The 22,481-nt window shown below is 38.8% G+C and overlaps 1 protein-coding gene across 2 annotated transcripts in view; it reads right to left on the reverse strand.

Annotated features, from left to right (window-relative positions):
* Positions 1–22,481, reverse strand: part of SDK2 (sidekick cell adhesion molecule 2) — a 436,057-nt gene that overhangs the window by 149,037 nt on the left and 264,539 nt on the right. For both annotated transcript variants that reach the window (XM_031965742.1, XM_023502570.2), the window contains exon 4: positions 15,505–15,652. In XM_031965742.1, the coding sequence (XP_031821602.1) occupies positions 15,505–15,652 (148 nt within the window). The remainder of the gene's footprint in view (positions 1–15,504; positions 15,653–22,481) is intronic.

A 22,481-nucleotide genomic window follows, 5' to 3' on the forward strand; every position in this document is an offset into this window, starting at 1 on the left:
TATCTCTATGCAAAAACAAGCAAAAAATTCCCACTCTCCCCTCAAAAAACTAAGCTGCCTTTTTCCATGTAGAGACATCCCTTCCCCTCCCCCCCCCAAGGATGTACAGGTATATGAGAGGGTATCTGAATTTTTTCCCCCTTGGGACCACACTGGAGACTCTAGAACCAGACTTAAGAGAGAGTATAAATCCTAGGTGGGAACTTATTAAGCCTCATTAAATCTCTTAAAAATCTGGCCACCCACAATTTCCCTCCTTTTTTGTTTTCCTTCTTTTATTCATTTCCCCATTGACAAACAAAACCATTAGTTTGTCAAGTCTAGCTCCAAATTTTAATGTGATGTGCAAGAGACAGCTGTTAAACATCCTTAATGTTAGTTTAACAAGGACAAATCCGGTTGAATCCTTTTCAGATTTTCCCATAAGGTGAATGTTACAGAGTTTTAAAAGGAGTCTCTCAAAGGAACTGCTTCACAAATGTCTCTTTTGTTTATATTTTCACCAGGGCTGGGTTTTTATTTTTTATTTATTTTTTTCTGTTGGTCTTTTATATGTCAGTTCTCGTGCCATCAATCGAGCTCCAGGGAATTGCAGAGGATGCTCATCCCCGGTGCTTCCTCTCCTTCCTTCCTGAAGAGTTCCCTCTCTGTTTCTCCCTTAATCTGTGAAGGGGGAGTTAGAGAGGTGGGAGGTAGTCCTACACAGAGGCATGACAAATTGTGGTGCTATATATTGGCAATGAACAAAGTGCTGTTCTTTATATCAGGAAGACCTGAGTTTCCAGTTTGCCCCTTTCCCTCAGTAGCTGGGCAAATTACTTAATTTGCCCTCAGTGAATCAGTTAGTTAGTATATATTAAATGTTCATCAGGCAAAAGACAGGTTTTGCTCTTAAAAAGCTTATACTCTAATGGTCTCAGTTTTCTCATCTGTAAAATGGGATAATAATAGCATTCATCTTCCAGGGTGGCTTGTTCCATGGGACAGCTATATGATGCTGTGGATACAACTCCAGGCCTAGAGTTCAAATCTGGCTTCAGACACTCCTAGTTGTGGGCAAGACTTTTTAAACACTGTTTGCCTCAGTTTCTTCATCTATAAAATGAACTGGTCAAGGAAACGACAAACCGCTCCAATATCTTTGTCAAGAAAACCCCAAATGGGGTCACAGAATTGGACATGACTGAAAATAAACTGAATAATAATGACATCTCCTATTGTTGTTGGATAATCAAATGAAATAACAGTAATAAAGGGATTTGTCTGTATAAAAACTGGCAATTATTACTGGTATTATTTCCAAAACTCTGTACCTCTGTCTCTGGTTTTAGAGTGCCAGTTTTATTCAAAGGTTAATAAGAAGAAATCTTTCTTGTATTAAAAGCCAAGAGGGGTTGGTGTTGTGGAAAGAGTGCCAGATATTAGAGTCAGAGGAATAGAGTTTGTAATCTGGCTTTAATGTTTACTGGCTATGTAATCTTGGACAGGTCACTCAAGTATCTATGGACTTCAGTGTCTGCATCTATAAAATTAGGGAGTGGGATTAGTAATGATAATAGCTCACATTTATATAATACCTTAAACACATCATTATTAAAATGGAAGTCACTTGAAGGCAGGGACTGCTTTACTTGGATTACATTTGTATCCCTAGAACACAGCACACTTCCTGGCACTGTATTTTTAATTTAGTTTAAATTTTGGTGCAAGAGTCTTAAGGAGAATGAAAATACCTGGGAGACAGGAACAGTTTGGCATTTTTGTTGATAACCCTTGCACTTATCACAAACACATAGTAGGTGTTGAATTTGAATTCGCTGAACTGGACTGAATGAAATGACTTATAAGGGCTTTATTTATTACCTCATTTAAACATCAGAACAACAGATCTTGCTATTACCCATAAATGTACCACTTTAGAGAAAGCAATTTTAGTGAAATGATGAGTCAGAAGATATGTTATAAGGGGTTAAGAAGAGAACGAGAAGAGAAAAAATAGAGGCACTTATTGTAGATGGCCTTTTCAAGGAGCTTAGCCATAAAGGGCAGAAGAGAGAGGATGATAGTTATTGGGGATGGAAGGATCAAGTGAGAGTTTTTTGAAAATGGGGAAAACATGAGCATGTTTGTAGGCTAGTAGGCAGGGATCATTCCATCCCCAATAACTATCATCCTATTTTTCCTGCCCTTTGTGGCTAAACTTGTTGAAAAGGCCATCTATACTGTGAACTCCCCTTTTTTTTCTTCTCATTCTCTTCTTAACTCCCTGTCACATATCTTCTGAACTTATCATTTCAATAAAATTGCTTTCTCCAAAGTTACCAATGATCTCAGATGGAAACTCTAGTGACCTTTTTCTCATTCTCATCCTTCTTGACCTCTGTGCAATATATGACCATCGACTGTTTCTCTGATACGTTTTTCTCTTTTAGGTTTTTGAGAGATCACTTTCTCCTGATTCTCTTCTTACCTGACTGGTTCTCCAGAGATTCTTCTGCTGGATCTTCATCCAGGTCATACCCACTAACCAAAGGTTTACTACAGAGCTTAGTCCTAGTCCTAGAACCTCTTCTTTCCTCTCTCTCTATGATTTCATTTATTTATTTACCATCTCTGATAATTCTCAAATCTACCTGACCTGCTCATCTCTAATGTCACATCTCCAACTGCCCTTCAAACATCTTAAACTGGGGGTCTAGTAGACATCCTAAACTCAACATCTCCAAAACTCAACTTATTATCTTTTCCCCTAAACTCTCTGCTATTCCTAACTTCCCTCTTACTATCAAAGGCATCATCATCCTTCCAGTCCATAGGATGGGATATGGGTAGGTACAATCCTCAACTCCTCACTCTTACCCCTTTGCAATCTGCTGCCAAGCCCTGCAGATGTTACCTTTGCTACATCTGAATATATTTCCTTTTCTCCTCTGACCCTGCCCACCATTCATCATCTTCACTTCATGTCTCAGCTACTGCAGTAACCTGCTGGTTGTTCTGGCCACAAGTAAGTCTCTTCCCACTCCAGTCCTCCCTTCCTTCAGTTGCCAAAGGGATTTTTTGTAGCATAGGTCTGATCATCACTCCTCCTTTACCCCCCCCCCCCCCAAATCCTCCAATGCCTCCCTATTACCTAAAGATCAAATATAAAACCTTCTGTTTGGCATTCAAAGCCCTTTAACCTTTACAGTCTTCTTACATCTTAAATTCCCTCCATCCCTACAAATCTGTTCCAAGGTTCTCTATCTTTTGGTTCAGCATTTTCTCTGGGTGGTTCCCATACCTGAAATGCTCTCCTTCCTTAGTTCTACCCCTTGACTTCCCTTCAAGTCCTAACAAAAATCTCAACAAAAATCCCATCTTTTTTCAGAAAGCTTTTCCAAACACCTTTTAATTCCAGAGCCTTCCCTCTTATTTGCTACTTATCTCATGTAGAGCTTGTTTTGTATGTATTTGTTTGCTAGTCATGTCCCCTATTAAATTGTGAGTTCCTTGAGTGCAAGGACCATATTTTAGCTCTTTCTGTTTGCTTAGTACTTAGTCTAGTATCGGGATATAATGGATACTTAAACTCTCATTGATTGACAGAACAACTCTGTGATACAGGTGTAAGTATTATCCTCATTTTATAAATGAGAGGCAAGATGGCCATAGTGGTTAAAGATTGAAGAACACCTGTATTTAGGGCAGCTCAGTGGTGCAGAGGATAGACCACCAGTCCTGCAGTCAGCAGTACCTAAGTGCAATGTGATATCAGACTAGCTGTGTAAGAAGTCACTTAACTCCAATCTCTCTCTTCCTATGAAATCTAGGGTTTGGCCAATTTTTTTCCCTCACCTCACCCCCTACAAATGAAGAAATCAACGTTCAGAGAAATTTAGCTTCTCATTTAGGGTCATGCAGCAAGAATGTATTGGAATGTTTTGGAAGCAGGATTAGAACCAGATCTTTCTGAGACCTAGTGGTACTCTAATCTACAATGCTAGGCTGCCTTTTTAAGCCTCAGTTCCTTTACCTGTAAAGTGAGAATAATAATACCTATCCCACAGGGTTATTGTAGGATCAAAAAAAGTAGTGTAAGAAAAACATGAACTTCCAATTAGCTTTAAATTTGTGATTCTGTGAATCCTTCCCTACCTCCTTTCCTCTCAGCATCCCTTTGCCCCATCCTGTGTGCAGGAGTATTACATGCAATACATACACAAGAGTACACACACCTTTTGGTATGTAAATGACCTCGAGAATAAAGTGAGGAGCTTCTAGGATAAATATTATTTAAATTCATAACTAGCTCAGGTCATGCAGATTTCAATGTCCTTATTCAGTTGTCCTGCTCTGGCTACAATTATTGGCTCAAATTTAAAAGTAACACTGCATCTTTATCCTCAGGCTTGTCTATAAAGCTTCTTTTTCTCTATTCTTTCTTTCAAGCAAACCTGGGTGGAGCTACAGAGGGAATAAGTCATCAGGGAAAGAATGAAGCACTGGATGGTGTAAGATCTGGGTTGTATTTCCTGCAGTCCACTAAATAGCTATGTGACTTCTGGGGCAGGTAGATGGTCTGCAGATTGGGGAATGGGCTTGGAATCGGGAAGACTCATCTTCCTGCATTCAAATCTAGCTTCAGATCCTTTATAGTTCTGTGATTGTAGGCTAGTTCCTTAAGCCTGTTTGCCTCAGTTCCACCTTCTGTAAAATAAGCTGGAGAAATGGCAAACCACTTTGTCAAGAAAACCCCAAGCAGGGTCATGAAAAATCAGATATGACTGAAAATGGCTAAACAACAAAAATAAGAAGAGGTTGGCAACCCATTTCCCCTCTCTGTTCTTCAAATCACAACAATAATAACAGCTGGCACTTATATAGTGCTTTAAGAATTGCAAAACACTTTTCAAGTATTATCTAATTTTATCCTCACAACAATACTGCAAAGTAAGAGGTACTATTACTATCTCTGTTTAAAAATGAGGAGACTGAAGCAGGCTTTAAATGATTTGTCCAGAGTCATGCATCAAGATTTGATTTACCTGATTCCACTCCTGGTACTCTATCCACTGAGTTACCTGGTTACCTTTATAAAATCAATCAATGAGCATTTATTAATGTCTACTATGTCCTAGGCACTGTGTTAACACAGAGGATAACAAAAGAGGCAAAATATGGCTCCTGCTCCTAATGGAGGAGACAGCATAGAAACATAATAAATACCAAGTGAGTTATATTCAGAATAATTGGGAAATAATTAAAAAAGAACAGGCACTAGAATTAAAAGGCTTCCTATACAAGCTAGGAGTTTAGCTGAAACTTAAAGGAAGGTCATAGCAAGAGAGTTAGACTATCTAGCTGATCCTGAAGGTCCCTTCTCTAACATTCTTTGCTATTTTATCTCTCTTAACTTTCTGGTCCAAAGTTTCTTTATCTGTTTAGATTCAAGGTAAACCTTTATGGTTTCTGGTTGAAGTCATGCTGGCTTTGAAACAAGTTTTCTGTAAAGTTGGTACTTTTTGGGTCCTGGCTTAAAGAAATTCAGACTTCTACTCATCTCCTGCCCTATCACCTAGGTTCTACCTTCTTTCATCTATTTGTATTTCCATTCGGGGTTCTCTCCTCAACTGAGGCTTGGGAACTTTACTAAATTTCTAAGCTCCTGTATACCCCCTTGGAATGTCAGAGTTAAAACAGAACACTGACCTCATCCATTCCAACAGAAGAGGAAATGGAGGTCCAAGATCGCATGACTAGTTAATGGCTGTACTCAATTACTTGGCAAACTACTATTTCCATTTCTACACAGCATGCACCTATATTTTTCAGATCTACTTCTGAAGACTCCCAGTGTATAATAACTTTAATTTAGGGACAGCTAGGTGGTGCAGTGGATGGAGTACTAGCTTTGGACTCAGGAGGACTTGAGTTCACATCTTGCCTTAGACACTTATTAACTGTGGGACCCTGAATAAGTCAGTTAACCCACTTGCCTTCAGATTTTTTTAACATTAAAAAATATATTGTGTATTGATCAAACATTTAAATAACACTACTATGTACAAGGCAGTATGCTGAGTGCTGGGGTTATGAATACCAAAGAGAGTCTCTTTAACACTCTCATGCCAAAATTCAGCTAATTTAAGGACATAGCTATCTCTTTAGAGCAGTAGTCTTCTAATAAAAACAAAAACAAAAATGTCAAAGCAATAGTTCCAATGTCCCATCCATCTGCTCTGAAAATCTTAGTGCTAGCAGAAGCAAGGAGGCTGAGAGAACCAGACGATGATTTCTACCTTACTAGAAAGATTCCATTTTCCCTAGTGATTTCTCTTGATGGCTAAAGATAAGATAATAAGAGCTAACATTTGTATAGCCCTTTAAGATTTACAAAGTACTTTTATGATACATTATCTCACTTGATCTTTACGACAGCCCCTTAAGATGGATGTTATTATTAATCTCGTTTATAGATGTGGGAACTAAAGCTGAGAGAGGTTGATTTGCCCATGGGCCTGGAAGAGAAGATTTGCATTCAGGTCTTCCTGGCTCCATAGTTCTTTCTCTAATTATTGCCCCCCTTTTTCTGACTCCAAATTTTTGTTCTGGCCACTCTATTTGCCTTATATGTGTGGGAACATCCCAAGGGAAAACACACTAGCACTTGACTAAAGTTAACAGGAGATCATTTTAATGTACTCTTATGTTTTACTCTCTAAAATGTACATAATGGTACCCAAGATTTGCAATGAACTTCTAGACAATTTAATCCCAGGGATAAAAGTTTTAGAACAAAGTGGTTAGAGTTCTAAACATAGAAACTCCTAAGGGATAGGCAGAGACCATGATTTAAGATTTGAGAGGCAGCTGGATAGTTCAGTCCCAGAATACTGCTGGGACCTAGAGCCAGAGATCCTAGTTCAAGTCTAGACTGAGAAACTTATTAGCTGTGTAAAACTAGGCAAGTCACTTCAATTCTGTCTGACTCAATTTCCCCAACTATAAAATGAGAATAATAATTTTTATCTATTTCCTAGAGTTGTTGTGAGGATCAAATGAGATAATATTTGTAAATAAATAATATTTGGCACTGTAATAGATAAGGAAGTCTAATAGATACTTAAAACATGTTTCCTTCCTTCCTGACTTAGGGCTAGATTTCATAGCCTGGAGCTATGGACTCCTATTCTAACCAGCTCCATCATATTATCCTGCTGGGTTAGTTCTGAATGGCCAAGTTCCCACCTTCTAATCCCCTTTTCTGTGACTATACCCTTCTTCTGAACTCAGGATGTTCTATGCCTGGGGACACTTGATAATTTAATTAGAGAACTGAGTAAGTCAGATTGAGTGCTCCCCAATGGCCTGTACATTTTTCTTATTGTTACTCTTCTTGCCTTCTTTCTCTCAACACACAGCTAAGGGATGGATAAGGTATTAATAATCGCTGTTTAGATCCCAGCAGTGGTATAGCCCATAGATAGAGAACTCTTCTTCAACCCTTCTTTCCTCCTCCCCTCCAGCTCTCTGAGGCTGATAGCATTCATTGGATATGTATCCCCTGCATACAGATGCCAAAGAATTTGCTTCCAGGGGTCCTGTCTACTCAGCTATGAATATTAATCTGCTGTAATTGTTAAGATAAAACCATTGGAATGGTTTTCTCATATATTCAGCATGAAGGAGGGAAAAAGAGTATCTGAATGCCAAAATCATGGGGGAGAATGGTGCTGTGAATTAAAATTACCTAAGAGCAGATTGGTAAATGAGAACAGGATGATGGGAATGAAGATGCAGGGAATGAAGAGATGATGGAATTGTGGTGTTTCCTATTTATAGAGGAAAAACTACCCATTGCAGGGTAACATTGTAACAGAATTAGTATCCATGCTAACTGTGCACTAGCAGTCTTGGGTGATGTGGAAGAGAAAAATTATAAAAAAAGTTAATGGTATTGAAGAACAGAATTAGTATCCATATTAATTGTTCACTAGCAGTCTTGGGTGATGTAGAAGAGAAAAAATATAAAAAAAAAGTTAAATAGTGGTATAGGAGAACAGAATTAGTACCCCTGCTAAACTGTGCACTAGCAGTCTTGGGTGATGTGGAAGAGAAAAACTATAATTAGATGACTTAGTTTTGAGTCCTGAGCCCATCTCTGTGATCTTGGGCAAGGCAAATTCATCTCTGTGGGCTTCAGTTTTCTCATCTGTAAAATGGGAATAACAATCACAGGACCACAGATTTAGAGTGTAGGTAGTTTAGATTCATCTGATCAACCTTCCATAATTTTACAGATAAAGAAACTGAGGATCAGAGAGGTGAAAAACTTGCTCAGGGCCACATAGGAAGAACTGGAAATTGAACCCACATCCTCTGACCTGGAATCCAGCATTTTTCTTTCATTGCTTGCCTCCCAAAGGTCCCAAGGATCAAATGAAATAATGCTTATGAAATACACTGTATCCTTAGCTGCAGCCTACATCATAAAACTGTATATTGGGCATTTCAAAATGAATGTCTTGTAGACATCTCATACTCAAAATATCCAAAATACAAACTTTACTCCTTTACTCCAAATCTCATCCCTCTATAAAACTTCCTTATTACTTTTGAGGGTATTATCATTCTTCCATTCACCCAGGTTTATAAGTTGAGTGTCTTCTTTGATTACTCATTTTCGCTTTTCTCACACATCCAACACTTGCCAAATCTTGTGATTTTATCTCCATCACATCACCTTATCACCACTCACTCAGTCACCATCTTAGGCCATCCCATCCCCCAACTTCTTGCCTCGATCAATACAACAGCCTCTTATTTAGCTGACTTAACACTCCCACCTTTTCCCATTCTGGTCCATCCTTCATTTGCTGGTGTTGAATCATTTCAGTCATGTTCAACTCTTTGTGATCTCATTTGTAATTTTCTTGACAAAGATAGTAAAGGGGGCTGACATTTCCTTCTCCAGCTCATCTTATGGACAAGGAAACTGAGACAAACAGGGCTAAGTGACTTGCCTAGGGTCACATGATTAGTAAGTGTCTGAGGCTGGATTTGAACTTAGGAAGATGAGTCTTCCTGACTCCAAGTCTGGTACTCTATGCATTGCACCACTTACTTGCACCCATAAGGGCAGCAAGAGTTTTCTAAAAGTTTAGGTGTGACCATATCATTTCTTATTTTTTCTTTTTAATATTTTCTTTTTTCTCCAATTACATGTAAAAACAATTTTTAATATTGTATTTTTTAAAATGTTGAGTTTTAAATTTCTTCCTCCCTTCCCCAGTCATTGAGAAGGTAAGCAATTTGATATTGGTTATATGTGTAGTCATATTCTGAAAAAAAATACACAATTCCTTGCTTAATAAACTTCACTTTTTGTTTTAGTTCTTCAGAGACAGCTGTTTTCCATGTCCCACTTCCATACAGAAATACTGGTAAAATGTTTTTCATGGAGTATGTGGACTCAATAAAGGAACTTCCCAGTTTCTCAAATGCAACCCAGCCTGCTCCATTCCCATTCAACTCTGTCTTTATTGTCTGTCCCAAATATTCACACTGTTGGAAAGCTTTTTAGGATGTCTATCCAAATGCATGTTGAAATCTGGGCAGTATGATATGCTCCATCTACTTGGTCTTTGCTGTGTAGATGGTCAAGCCAGAATCCTTTGAGTGATTACAGATATCTTCCAGGAGGCCCTTCAGTGTTCCAAGCCTTGATGTAGTCGGCATAATATCAGTCACCAACAGGAGGATTTGGAAACTTATCATCCTCAGGGAATCCCTATGTAATTTGGACTCTGTGATATGTCTCCTCCATCACACTGGCAAATGTCTTTGGTGAATTTTCATCTCCCTGTTTAATGTTTCATGTGATATCTATGTTCAGAGGGTCATTGACAAGGTTATTTCTGTTTTTATATCTTCCAAGGAATCTTGAATGATCTTGATGTATAGATGGAAAACATCTTGCAAATAACATTGTAAAGCATTCTGTTCTTCAGAATCAAATGCTCATCATCAAACAATAAACGTTGCTGTCTTGGGGAGGATGAAGGGGAATAAGGAAGCGAGGGAGAAAAATTTGGAATTTAGGATAACGAATGCTGAAAACTATCTTTACATGTAACTGGAAAAAAATAAAATATTATCAAGTGAGGAGAACATCAAACAATAAGCATCATAGGAACTTATAGATGCATTAAGACTTTCACTTAAATGGTTCTTTGTTAAGTATCACTTCCAAAACCCTACCCATTTCCTACTAATATCCTCATTGAGGATGACTTTGATTTGTATGTGCATGATTTATAAAGATTTTATATAGGGGGGAAAGGCATATGGGCAGGAGTTATTGATTTTTATTTTATTGCCTTTTTGGTATTAATAAGATCTGAGATTCCCCCCCCCCCCAATGTCTTTGGTATCTTTCCCTTTCTCAGAAATTTTGTATATTAATTGACCTTTGCTTCTAGGATGGATCTTCTCTATATAGAATTGGTTCTAACTTACTGCTCTTCCTGTCTTTCTCTTGAGAGTCATTTTTACCTTCTTTATAAGTATCTTGAGGAGTCTTATTTGGATGCAAGTGTGGTGATTCCACTGTTTTCTATGGAGAAGGTAATTTGTGGCAAAGATTTTTGCAAATCTTTTTGATTTTTCTTCTATTTGTTGTCCTCCTTCCATGTTCATCCCTAAATGCCCCTACGATGACTTTGGAGCTCTCACAAAGATCTCTTTAAGTTGCTTTTATTTCCCACTGCTTCTCTCTGCTTTCTGAGATTGCTTATAATTTTCCAACATGCTTCTTTGTAAGATTTTTTTTTTAACAAATAAGTTTATACTCTAATGATGGAGTCTCAGTTGAATATGATAACCTCTGACATCTCTTTCAACTTAGAGATGCTATAATACTGTCCATGCTGGGAGGGAAGGTTTCAGGGAGTTTCTTACATGGGTAAATGAAGTAATTTCTTTGCTCACAGTCCTTTTTAGAGGTGTTGGGTGTTGTTTCCAATGTTCAGTTACCCAGGAGTCCAACTGCCAAACCCAACCCAGGGACTGCACAGAGGGTCCTTGTTTGTGATGAAAGGGCCTGTGTTTTGATTTAACCTACCCACCAAAGCCAGCCCTGGTTCCTCCCTGCCACACCTCCCCTCGCACAGCCAAAACACACATGTGCCAACACATACATGAGTGTAAGCCATAAACTCACACATCCAAGCTTGCCTGCTCTTACTTCCCCTCCTTGCCAGCATACCCCTTTGTTGCGGGTTTCCCTTCTCTTGGTCTGGCAGGGTCTCTTTATTTTTCCCCAGTGGATCTTCCTAGACCCTTGGAGATCCAGCAGGCCTGACTAACTGTTCCATATCCATAGTAACAACTCCAGTTCATAGAGATATTCCCTTCATAATGTCTCTTACATTCATCTGTCCCTTTTTCTCTACTAGCACAGCCTTGGTTCAGGCCCCATTCCCTCTCATCTGGGCTATTGCCAAGAGTATCCTAATTAGTTCCTCTGCCTCCAGTCTCCTCTCTTCAATCCATTTTCCACCCAGCTGCTAAATTGATATTCCTAAAGCACAGACAAGTTTGACCATGGCACTCACCTATTCAAGAAGCACTAGCGGTTTCCTTTTGCCTCTAGGATAAACACATAAGCTTTTCTGTTTGGCTTTTAAAGTCCTTTACAACCTGGATTCAGCTATTTTTTCAGGTTTATTGTATTCTGCTTTCCTTCATGCACTCTGTGTTCCAGGCAAACTGGCCAACTTGTTGTTCTTTGTACACAACACTCAATCTCCTATTTCCATGACTTTGACAGACTGTTCCTCCTGTGCCTGGAAAGCATTCCCCTCCTCACTTCTGTCTCACAGAATCCCTAACTTCCTTTAAGGCTCAGTTCAAATGCTACTTCTTACAGGTAGCCTACCATACCCTCGACTTACTTTTCCAGCACTCGCTTCATTTTCACTCATTCATTTTCCATCCCCTTCCATCCCATTTGAGATCACTGGTCGAGGAGGGAATACTCCTTCCTCTGCATTACCTCTTTCATGGACTCTCTTTGTCTCCATTATTCATTAAACTTTCCTCCTTTGAGATTCATATTATCCATATCTACTACCCAATCAAAATTCTGGTGGCAGTTGTCCCCCCCAACACTAGAAGACTCAAAATCCTGTTGGAGTTGTTTATATACTTCTAGGATACTTGCCCCTTCCTCAATGAATTCAGTGACTGACTCCCCATCTTCTTCTCTTCCCCAACTCTTGCCTTCATTCTAGGGAACTTCAATATACCCACTGATGCTGTACTCTCTCAATCTAATTTCCCAATTCATCAACCTACTCATTTACGGTTACTTACTTTTCTATCCTACTTCAATCACGTGCAAAGATTGTTATATACTTGATCTTGCTATCACACACAAATGGAGAACTCTGACATTTCCTTATCTGATCAGTCTTCCTCACCCTAAGTCTTCTCTGACCAAATCGTGGTTTTTTTGGTTCATGTTATGATTTCCAATCCCAACATCTCGCATTTTAGATCATCACCCTTTCACAAACCAAACCCTACTTCTTTTCTCATTTGTTTCCTTGGTGAGCCAGTTCAATTTTATTCTGTCCTTTTTTCTTTCTCTCTGGCTCCCTTTTTAGATTGCTGATTTTTTCCTGTCACACCTCAGCCCAAGATCACTCCCATCATCTACTGCCTTTGCTGCTATGCAATTGCTGCTGAATGTAGGTAGAGAAAAAAATTGTTTTTATTGGGTCCACTACAGATTTATGTTACATAATGTCAACAGAATCCTAACTGCTGCAGGCAATTCTTTTATTCCTTTCTAATTAGCTCATCATTTCACTTCCTATAGTGAATCTTCCAAATCGTTTCATCCTTCCTCAAAGCCTCCCATGGCTCCCTTACCCGCCACCCTTTCAGTGAGAACTTTGCCTTATATTTTATGGAAACTTGAAGCCATTTGCTGAGAGCTCTCTTTTGTTTCCTCCTTATCTCAAAAATCACTCAGATGCCCTTTGCCACTGTCTCCTGCTTCATCATTGTCTCATATGATGAGGTGGCCCTACTTCTTCCTAAGGCCAACCTTTCTACCTGTACATTCAATCCTATTCTATCCCATCTCTTCCAGCAGATTGCCCCCTCTATTATTTCTCTTATCTTTGATTTTTCTCTGTTTTTTTACCTGCTTATAAACATATCCCATTCTCAAAACACTCTCACTTGATTCTTCCATCCATGTTATTGTCCCACATCTTTCTTGTCTTTTATAGCTAAATGCCTAGAAAAGACCATTACAATAGATAACTCCATTTTTTTTCTCCTCTTACTTTCTTCTTAACCCCTTACAACTCAACTTCCCACATCATCATTCCACTGAAACTGCTCTCTTTAAAGTTGTTAATAATTCAATGGTCTTGGAGAAATCGTCGTTCTTCTTAACATATTTGCAGCATTTGACTATCATTAACCCTCTTTTTGATACTTCTCTCTAGGATTTCAGTATACCCATTTCCCCCAATTTCTTCCTACTCTACTCATGCCCACTAACTGTTGGTATCCCACAGGACTCTTCTTGGGCCCTCTTCTCCCTCTATACCATTTCATTAGGTGATCTCATCAGATTCCACAGATATAATTATCATCTCTATAATGATGATTCTCAAATGGACCTAATCAAGCTCTAAACACTCTGCTGACTTTCAGTCTCATATTTCCAACTGCTTTTCAGATATCTCAAACTGGATGTCTAGTAGACTTCTTAAACTCAACATGTGTAAAACTGAACTCATTATGCTTCATCCCAAGCCCACCTCCTTTCCAAACTTCCCTACTACAACTGAGGGCACCACTATGCTCCCAGTCCCCCAGACTCACAATCTGGTGCCATCATTGACTTCTGATTATGGCTCACTCCCACCCTTCCATAGCCAATCTGTTGCTAACATCTGTTAATTTAACCTTTCCAACATCTCTTGAATAAAGCCCCTTCTCTGATACTGCTACTGCTTTGGCATAAGGTGTTTACATGCTGTCTCTTCCATTAGACCATAAGTTTCTCAGGGACCAGGACTTTCTTTTGTCTTTTTTGGGGGGCTCATCTCCAGTGCTTAACACAGTCCTAGTACACAATAGGTGCTTAACAAATGCATATTAACTAACCAAAATATCGTCCTCCTGAAATTATTCTGTGTGTTATTTCCTATGCATGTGTTTCTCCTCCCCAAGAGAATTTAAACTTTGGCTCTGCTACCCTACCCTCTTGGGGGAGTTAACTCTCTTAGCTCTGGTACTCGGAGATCCTTTAGACTCATTCTCATCCCATACATGCCATTTCCTTCCCATTCACCCTTCAAGGCAAAATAATGTCACTGCACCTTGCTAGGGGACTAAAATGTTCTGGAACCTGGGGACCTGTCAGATCCCAGAAGCAGCCTGGGGCTCAGTGGATAAAGTGCTGGCTCTGGAATCAGGAAGATCTGAATTCAGATCTAACTTCAGATAATTACTAGCTTTGTAACTTCGGACAAGTCATCTAAATCTTCTCCCTTTCCTCCCTCAATTTTCTCAACTGTAAAGTGGGGATTGCAGGATTATTTTGAGGATTAAAGAGATGTTTGCAAAAAGTGCTTAGCATGGTGCCTGACACATAGTAGGTGATATATACATGCTTCTCCCCTTCCCTGTTTGGTGTTTTCACGGAGATATCTGGGTAGCCCCAACTATGGGCCATGTCTCATATTCTATATCAGTTTCCTTTCTTTTTTTGAGGGGGGGGCGTCTTCTGTATCCATATAAATACTACTCACCCCCAATCATCCCAGCTTCAGAACTCCTAGTCAAATCAATACTTCTATAGTTACTAGAAAAGACTTGCCCTTCCTTTCTGGCCCTTATCTTCTCAGTGACTTCCCAAACTAAAACACTACTACACCCATATAGGTCTTTTCTCCATCAATTACCACACAAGCTCCAAGAGAATAGGGACTGTTTTTTGTTGTTTTTTGTTTTTTTTCCTTTTCCATTTGTATTCCCAGGACTTTTCACAATTTTTGACCCTAACAAGTTAGATATCTGTAGTTCACAAATGAGGCTGGATGAAAGAATGAATAAAAGGTTGGTTTGGGGATCTCTCTGTGTTTCTGACTCTGTGACTTTGTTTCTGTCTCTGTCTTTCTTCTGAAAGGGAGATCCCTTTCAGAAGTTAGGAATAGTCCCTGAAATCCCCCACATTGGGTAAAATGTAGTCTCCCTCCTTCATAGCCTTATTCTAGGGCAACTCATTTCTCTCTATAACTTGTCTTTGACCTCTCCAAGACTCACCAATAACCCAACATGTGTCCCCTCTCTTCCTAAAGTCAATAAAGACAGAAGAAGTTTCCCTGAGAGGGCTGCCCTATTGTTTCTTCCAGATGTCTGGTCTGTGTCTGATCATAATGTGGTCTGAATGCCTCCAGCCAACTTGACCTGCCCCATGAGGACAACTCTACTTACATTCTGCTGCTGGGTGGAATCTTCCGGCCATCCCGGAACCAGGTGACCTGTGGCTGGGGGAAGCTGGAGATTCGAGGAGCTTTGATGACAGCTGCCTCTCCATGGGAGACACTCTGGTGCTTCTCACCCTCTTCAAAACTCCCCATATCTATAGGAGGAAAGAGAAGCAGAGGGAAGTTGTGAGAAGGGGTTGGGAATTGGGGTGGAATAAGCCAGCCTGAAGGAGAGTCTGGATCCTGTGATAGAGTTGGGGAGAGCAGAAAAAATAATGGACAGATAACATGATACAGAATGATGGATGGTGGACAAACAGAAAATAGAATGGTGAAAAGAGAAGGCAATTAGGAAGTTAGGTAGTAGCATCCCTTACTTATCCTTTCCCAATACTTTTGGGTCCGGCACTCAAGGTTGACTGAAATCAGGTGCTATTGCCTGGGAAAGCTGAGAGGTTAGGGAGAAATAGGGTCAGGGATAATGAGGCTTATCATTAGTGCTAGTGATGAGGTCCTCAGTAACTGGATGTGATTGGCAGAGAGGGATGGAGCACTGATGGAATTGCTCCTTGAGGCAGGTGGAAAGGGGCACTGATGGGGATCAGCTTAGCTTTGTGATCCCAGTCTCTGTGGAGGTTGTGGGTGACTTCACCTTGCTATGTCCAGTGAGAAATATTTTCTGTCAAACTCCTGAGGTTGAATTCCCCCTGTACATTTGTCCATGGCTCATGCCATCTTTGCTTTCTATCATACGATGTCTTTTTCCTGCCCCATACCATATAGTATCTTTCCTCTCAACCTCCCTTCCTTATGGTGTCTTTCTTCTTCTTAGCTAATTAACTCTTTTAGGGCACTAAATCTCTTTTGCGATTTAGCCTGCCAGCTAAGGGCACACTCAAACCTCATGGGATGTTCTCTTTCTCCTAGTAAATTGTGAGTCCACTAAGGAACTTGTCTTTTCCATCATTAATTGTTAAAACCCCTTTTCTTACTAACTATAAGCTCTCCCACTCTAAACCACCATTCTTGATGTCTATTATATCCCTTCATTTTGTCTTTAACCTCTTCTCCTAAATAAATCTACCTTTTGCCAAAGAGAATGGCCATTGCGAATGCATCACATAATTGTACCCTAGCATCTAAAACCTAAAATCACATCACTACAGATACACATTCAGGTATTGTTGGAAAAGATTCTGAAAAGAGAAGGTCTCTCCTCAGCTACCACTACTCAATATCTTTCAGAAAGTAGATATGAAAATGCTTTCCTTCCTAGACCACAATAATATTAGCTGACATTTACACAGTGCTTAAAGGTTTACAAAGCACTGTTCATATATTATCTCTTATGATTCTTACAATAGCCCTAGGAGATAGATGCTATTATAATCTTAATTTTAAATATGAGAAATCTGAGCCTGGGATAGATTAGTGCCTTCTTCTATCCTATTTCATTGGGTGTTCTCATCAGATTCTGTGGACTTAATTATCATCTCTATTCTAATGATTCTCAAATGGACCTAATCAAGTACAGCATCCCTCAGCTAGGAACTATCTGAAGCAGGATCTGAACTAAATTCATCTTTCATGTGTTATCGACTGTCTAGATATGGGAGTAGGGGAAGAGAAGTGAATAGCATCCGAGTCCTGACAAAGCACCCTTTCTGATTTGGCACATTGCTGAGGAAAAACACTTATCCTTGAAGTGATGAGCTGAAAGCCAAAGAGGAAATGGAAGAGCAAATGAGGAAGGTGTGAGACTGCTCAGGCTGGTTGCCCCACTGGGGACTTTCAGAGGAGAGACATCTGGGGACCTGCTTCTGCTCTCCTTCCAGAAGGCAGAAGACAAACAGAGGTTACAGCTGTGCAAGCCCCAAATGAAACTAGGAAAAAAAATTTTTTAAGGGGAGGATTTGGGAAAATGACGTCCCTTCAGTCCCTAGAAAAAGTAAGGAGATGAGAGAAGAGGAAATGAAAGAGGAGTCCTAGAAGGAGAGAGAGAGCCATCTCTTAGTACCTAAAAGACATTTTCAGGGCAGAATTAAAGGTACTTGGGCAAAATCCCAGCAGACTTCTGTCTCTTCGTCTGTTCCCACTTTCCTTTTGACTTGTAGCCAATCACTTTTAGGGCAAGTTTTTCTTTATAATATATCAAATTGGGATTAGTGTTTCATAAAGAGCAGAAAAAAATGTGTGATCCAAAACCTCCTTTATCTTTCCTCCCTATTCCCTGGGGTCCAGGAAGGATGTCTCTTCTTATTCTTTTTCAGAAGGATGTCAAATCTTAACTTGACCTTGCTGACTACCTTCCCATTCTTCTCCATGGCAGGAAAAACCTACCAGAAGACCTGATCTTGGTCTGTTTAATAAACGGGAACCATCATGGATTCACTAATTCACAGTAATGCCCAAATGACTGATAAGTACTTACTGTGCCCTAGACTTTAGGGATACCCAGAGGATCTGGGATTTAATCAGTGGGAACTTAGCTCCACCATAAAGATCAAATTGCCATAAACTTTAATGATTTAATGCAGGTTTTTTTTTTTAATCTTTGGGTTTTTTTTTTTTTTTTAATGTTATGGCTCTCTTGGGTAATCTGGTGAAGGTTTTTGATTCCCTGTCAGAAGAATGTTTCTAAAATCCATATAATTACATATATAAATTATACATCTATATTATTATTATAACACATGAAACCAATTATATTGAAAAAATAATCAAAATATTAAAAGAACAATTTTATAAATATAAAGTAATAACGCCTGATTTTAGTAAGTCCTATGAAGTTAACTGGGGCACACAAAGGTTAACAGACTTGTTGAGGGTCACTCTACTAGCAATTCTGTCTAAGGAAAGATTTCAACCCTGGTTTTACCGACTCCAAGCCCAGTACATTTAACTGCATAATAGGTTGCCTCTGGGCAGTTATGGCTTCTTGCATTTTAAAGAGAGAAAATTCCTTAAATGAAAAGGGAAAAGTCTCTACCAGGGAACTAATTCTCCCTTACTGTGCTGCCTAACTTCTTGTAAGCTGAGGCTGCTCAACTAAAGTCTCACTTTCTACAAAAAGTCTGTTCTGTCCTCCTATCCCCCACCCTAGGTGATATAGTATAGAGTATTGGAATTGGAGTCAAATAAGACTGGAGTCAAATTGGAGTCAGATTGGACCTAAGTTCAACATTGACCTCAGACATTTATTAGCTATGTGATCCTGGATAAGTAACTTAACATTTACCTTCTTCAGTTTCTTCTTCTATAAAATGATGATAATAATAGCCCCTACCTTTCAGGGTTGTTGTGAAGATAAAATGAACTAATATTTTGTAAAGGGCTTTGCAAATATAAAAAAAAATCTATGTAATATTTTTGTTAATGTTCAGTTGTGCCTGACTCTTCATTTCCTCATAGACCTGACCTTGCCAACTATCCACTGTCCCTCCGTCCCTCCAAATGTTTTCACTCCTTTCAGGAGACCTGATCTTGGATCTTCTGCTTAATAAATAGGAACCACCATGGATTCACTAATTCCCAGTAATGCCCTAATGGAAATTGTCCATGGGTTTTCCTTGACAAAGATATTGAAGTAGTTTACTATTTGATGGCATTAGATTACCTCTAATTGCCATTTGATGTCATTAGATTACCTCTAATTTATCCAGAATTTATCTTGCTTATATTGTTATTTGCATATTTCTCCCCATTAGACTTGAGGGTCAGGAACTAGGCAACTATTGCATAGACTGCTGGATCGGCAATCAGGAGTACTGGACTTTTTTGGTCTGAGACACTAGCTGTGGTACCTTAGTCCCTTAACCTTGTTTGCCTCAGTTTCCTCATCTGTAAAATGAGCTGGAGAAGGAAAGAGCAAACTTTTGCAATATTTTTGTCAAGCAAACCCCAAATGGGTGAGTCAGTGGAATAGATTCGGTACACAAGACATAGTAGTGACCTTAGTAATGTATTTGATAAACCATGGGATAAGAAGTCATTATTTGACAAAAACTTCTGGGAAAACTGGAAAATAATGTCATAAATTAAGTATAGACCAACATCTTTCACCATACACCAAGATAAAGTCAAAATGAGCACAGGATTTAGACATAAAGGGTGATATTGTAAGCAAATTAGGAGAGCAAGGTATAGTTTGCTTGCCAGATCTATAGAGTAGGGAAGAATTTAGGAAGAAATAAAACATAGAAGGCATCACAAAATGTAAAATAGATAATTTTGATTATTTTAAATTAAAAAGTTTTTACACAAACAAAACTAGTGCAATCAAGATTAGAAGGAAAACAGAAAGCTGGAAAACAATCTTTTTTTTTGCAAGTGTCTCTGATAAATATATCATTTCTCAAATATGTAGAGAACTGAGTAGAATGTATAAAAATATAAGACATTCCCAGTTGACAAATGGTCAAAAGATATGAATAGGCTGTTTTCAGATGAAGAAATCAAAGTTATCTAGGGATAGGAAGAAATGCTCTAAATTACTATTGATTAAAGAAATGCAAATTAAAACAACTCTGAGTTACCACCTCCCATCTATCATATTGGATAATATAACAGAAAAGGAAAATGACAAATGTTGGGGAGTATATGGGAAAATTGGAAAGCTAATGCACTGTTGTTGAAGATATGAATTGATCCAAATATTCTGGAATAGAATTTGGAATTATGTCCAAAGGACAACCAAATTGGGCATACCCTCTGATCTAGCAATACCCCTTACTAAATTTGAATCTGAAAAAAGATCATAAAAGAGGGAAAGCTCTTTCTGACAGCTATAAAAATATTTACAGCAGCTCTTTTTGTGGTGGCAAAACAAATGGAAATTGAAGAATCAATTGGGGAATGGCTGAACAAATTGTAGTGTATGAATGTAATGCAATACTATTGTGCAATAAGAAAGATGAGCAGGTAGATTTCAGAAAAATCTGGAAAGACTTATTTAAATTGATGCAAAAATGAAATAAGCAGAACCAGAAGAACATTACATTGGTAACAGGTGAGCAACTAAGAATGACTTAGTTCTTTTCAGTGATCTAAGACAATTACAAAAGATTCATAATAGAAAAATGCTATCCATATTCAGATAATAAACTGACAGACTCTGACTGCAGATTGAGACATATATACTGTTTTAACTTTTTTTTTGGTATTTTTTCCCTTTTGGTCTGTTTCTTCTTTCACAACTATGACTAATATGGAAATATGTTTTACATAATTGCACATATATAACCTATATCAAATTGCTTACCATTTTAGGAAGAGGGGAGGGGAGTGAGGGAGAAAAACTTAGAACTCAAAGTTTTGTAAAAATGAATATTAAACAGCTAGATGATTCAGTTCCAATGGTCTTGTGATGGAGTGAGCCATCTGTACCCAGAGAGAGGACTGTGTGGACTAAGTGTGGATCACAGCATAGTATCATCACTTTTTTATTGTTGTTTGTTTGCATTTTGTTTTTTTTTCTCATTTTTTCCCCTTTTTAATCTGATTTTTTTATGAAGCATGATAATTGTGGAAATATGTATAGAAAAATTTCACATATTTAACATATATTGGATTACTTGCCTCTGGGGAGGGGATGGGAGGAAGAGGGGGAGAAAAATATTTGGAATACAAGGTTTTGCAAGGGTGAATATTGAAAACTTATCTATACATAGGTTTTGAAAATAAAAAGCTTTAAAAAAGTGCTTAGGCACAATGTCTACCTCATACTAAGCTCTAAATTAAATAAAAGAATGTTAAAAACTATTTTTACACATAGTTGAAAAATACTAAAAAAGAAAAAAGAAAACCCCAAATGAGGTCACAAAAAGTTGGAAATGACTGAACAAAAGGGATTGTTTTTGTCTTTCTTTTTATCCCCAGAGTTTAACCTGGTGCCTGGCATATAGAAGGCAGTTAATAAATGCTTGTTGACTATTTAAACACTTGCAAACCCCCAAACCTTTTGTCACTTGTAAAGTATTGTATAAGTTTAAGCTATTACCATTGTTGATAACTGTAAGTGGGTCTTGTCCAGTGCTTGAAACACTTTTTTTTTTGGCAGAAGAGGAGGGGGCAGGGAATAGGAAGGGGAGGATCACATCCCATAGGACTGGCTCTGCTCAGCAGGGATTGGTGGCTACGTCCAGCTCCCAGGCTAGAAGGATTGACATTTGTACTGAAGACATAGTGCACGGGGATGTCTGAGTGGTGTTGAGGGTGCCGTGGGACTCATTTAAAGGATGAGAGTGGCTTTGGCAGGATCCAAAGTAATCCTGAGCTGATGACAAGGTGGCATGACAGGATGACCTTGGCTAGCTGGGAGAGGAAGATGACTTCTGGTCAGCTCCCAGGCATCTCAGCCATCTCTCCTCATTTTCACATGCTGCAAATGCATAAGAACTTTAAAAAACAAGAAGAAAAGTTGAGTGGGAAAAGGAAAGAGGGGATGGGGGGGGGGGGGAAGCTGTTTTATTGACTTCCCTTTAATTGCTGTAATTAAAAACATGTAAAAGAATCTTTTTTAAATGACTTTGCCATTATCATTAGTTGTTAGCACAGCTGACTTATTAATTTCTCATTAGGACTTTGATTTGCATTTTCTTTTTGGGAAGGGGGAATTCATGCTGGTTAAGAAGCAGAGATGGTACCTATCTTGTCCATTCTCTCCTTGGAAAAATCTGGAGAGTTATTATTCTGGGAATATTGGTCACTTAGAGATTTGGGACTCACCTAGGGGATTTAGGATCACAGATTGAGAACTGGAATTGATACTAGAGGTAATTTTACAGATAAAGAAACTGAGACCTGGAGAGTAAAAGTGAAATATAAAGCTGGGAGGGGCTTCATCTTGTCCAATACTTTCATATATCAAATCAAGGTTAAGGCGAGATTGGATATGGAATGAAACTCAGACCCAGGAAGGGGGTGGCTTGTTCAAGGTCATACAGATGGTAAGTGTCAGAGGCACTCTACCCTGGAGGAACAGAA

The sequence above is a fragment of the Sarcophilus harrisii genome, chromosome 4 (assembly GCF_902635505.1).
Source record: "Sarcophilus harrisii chromosome 4, mSarHar1.11, whole genome shotgun sequence".
NCBI lineage: Eukaryota > Metazoa > Chordata > Mammalia > Dasyuromorphia > Dasyuridae > Sarcophilus > Sarcophilus harrisii.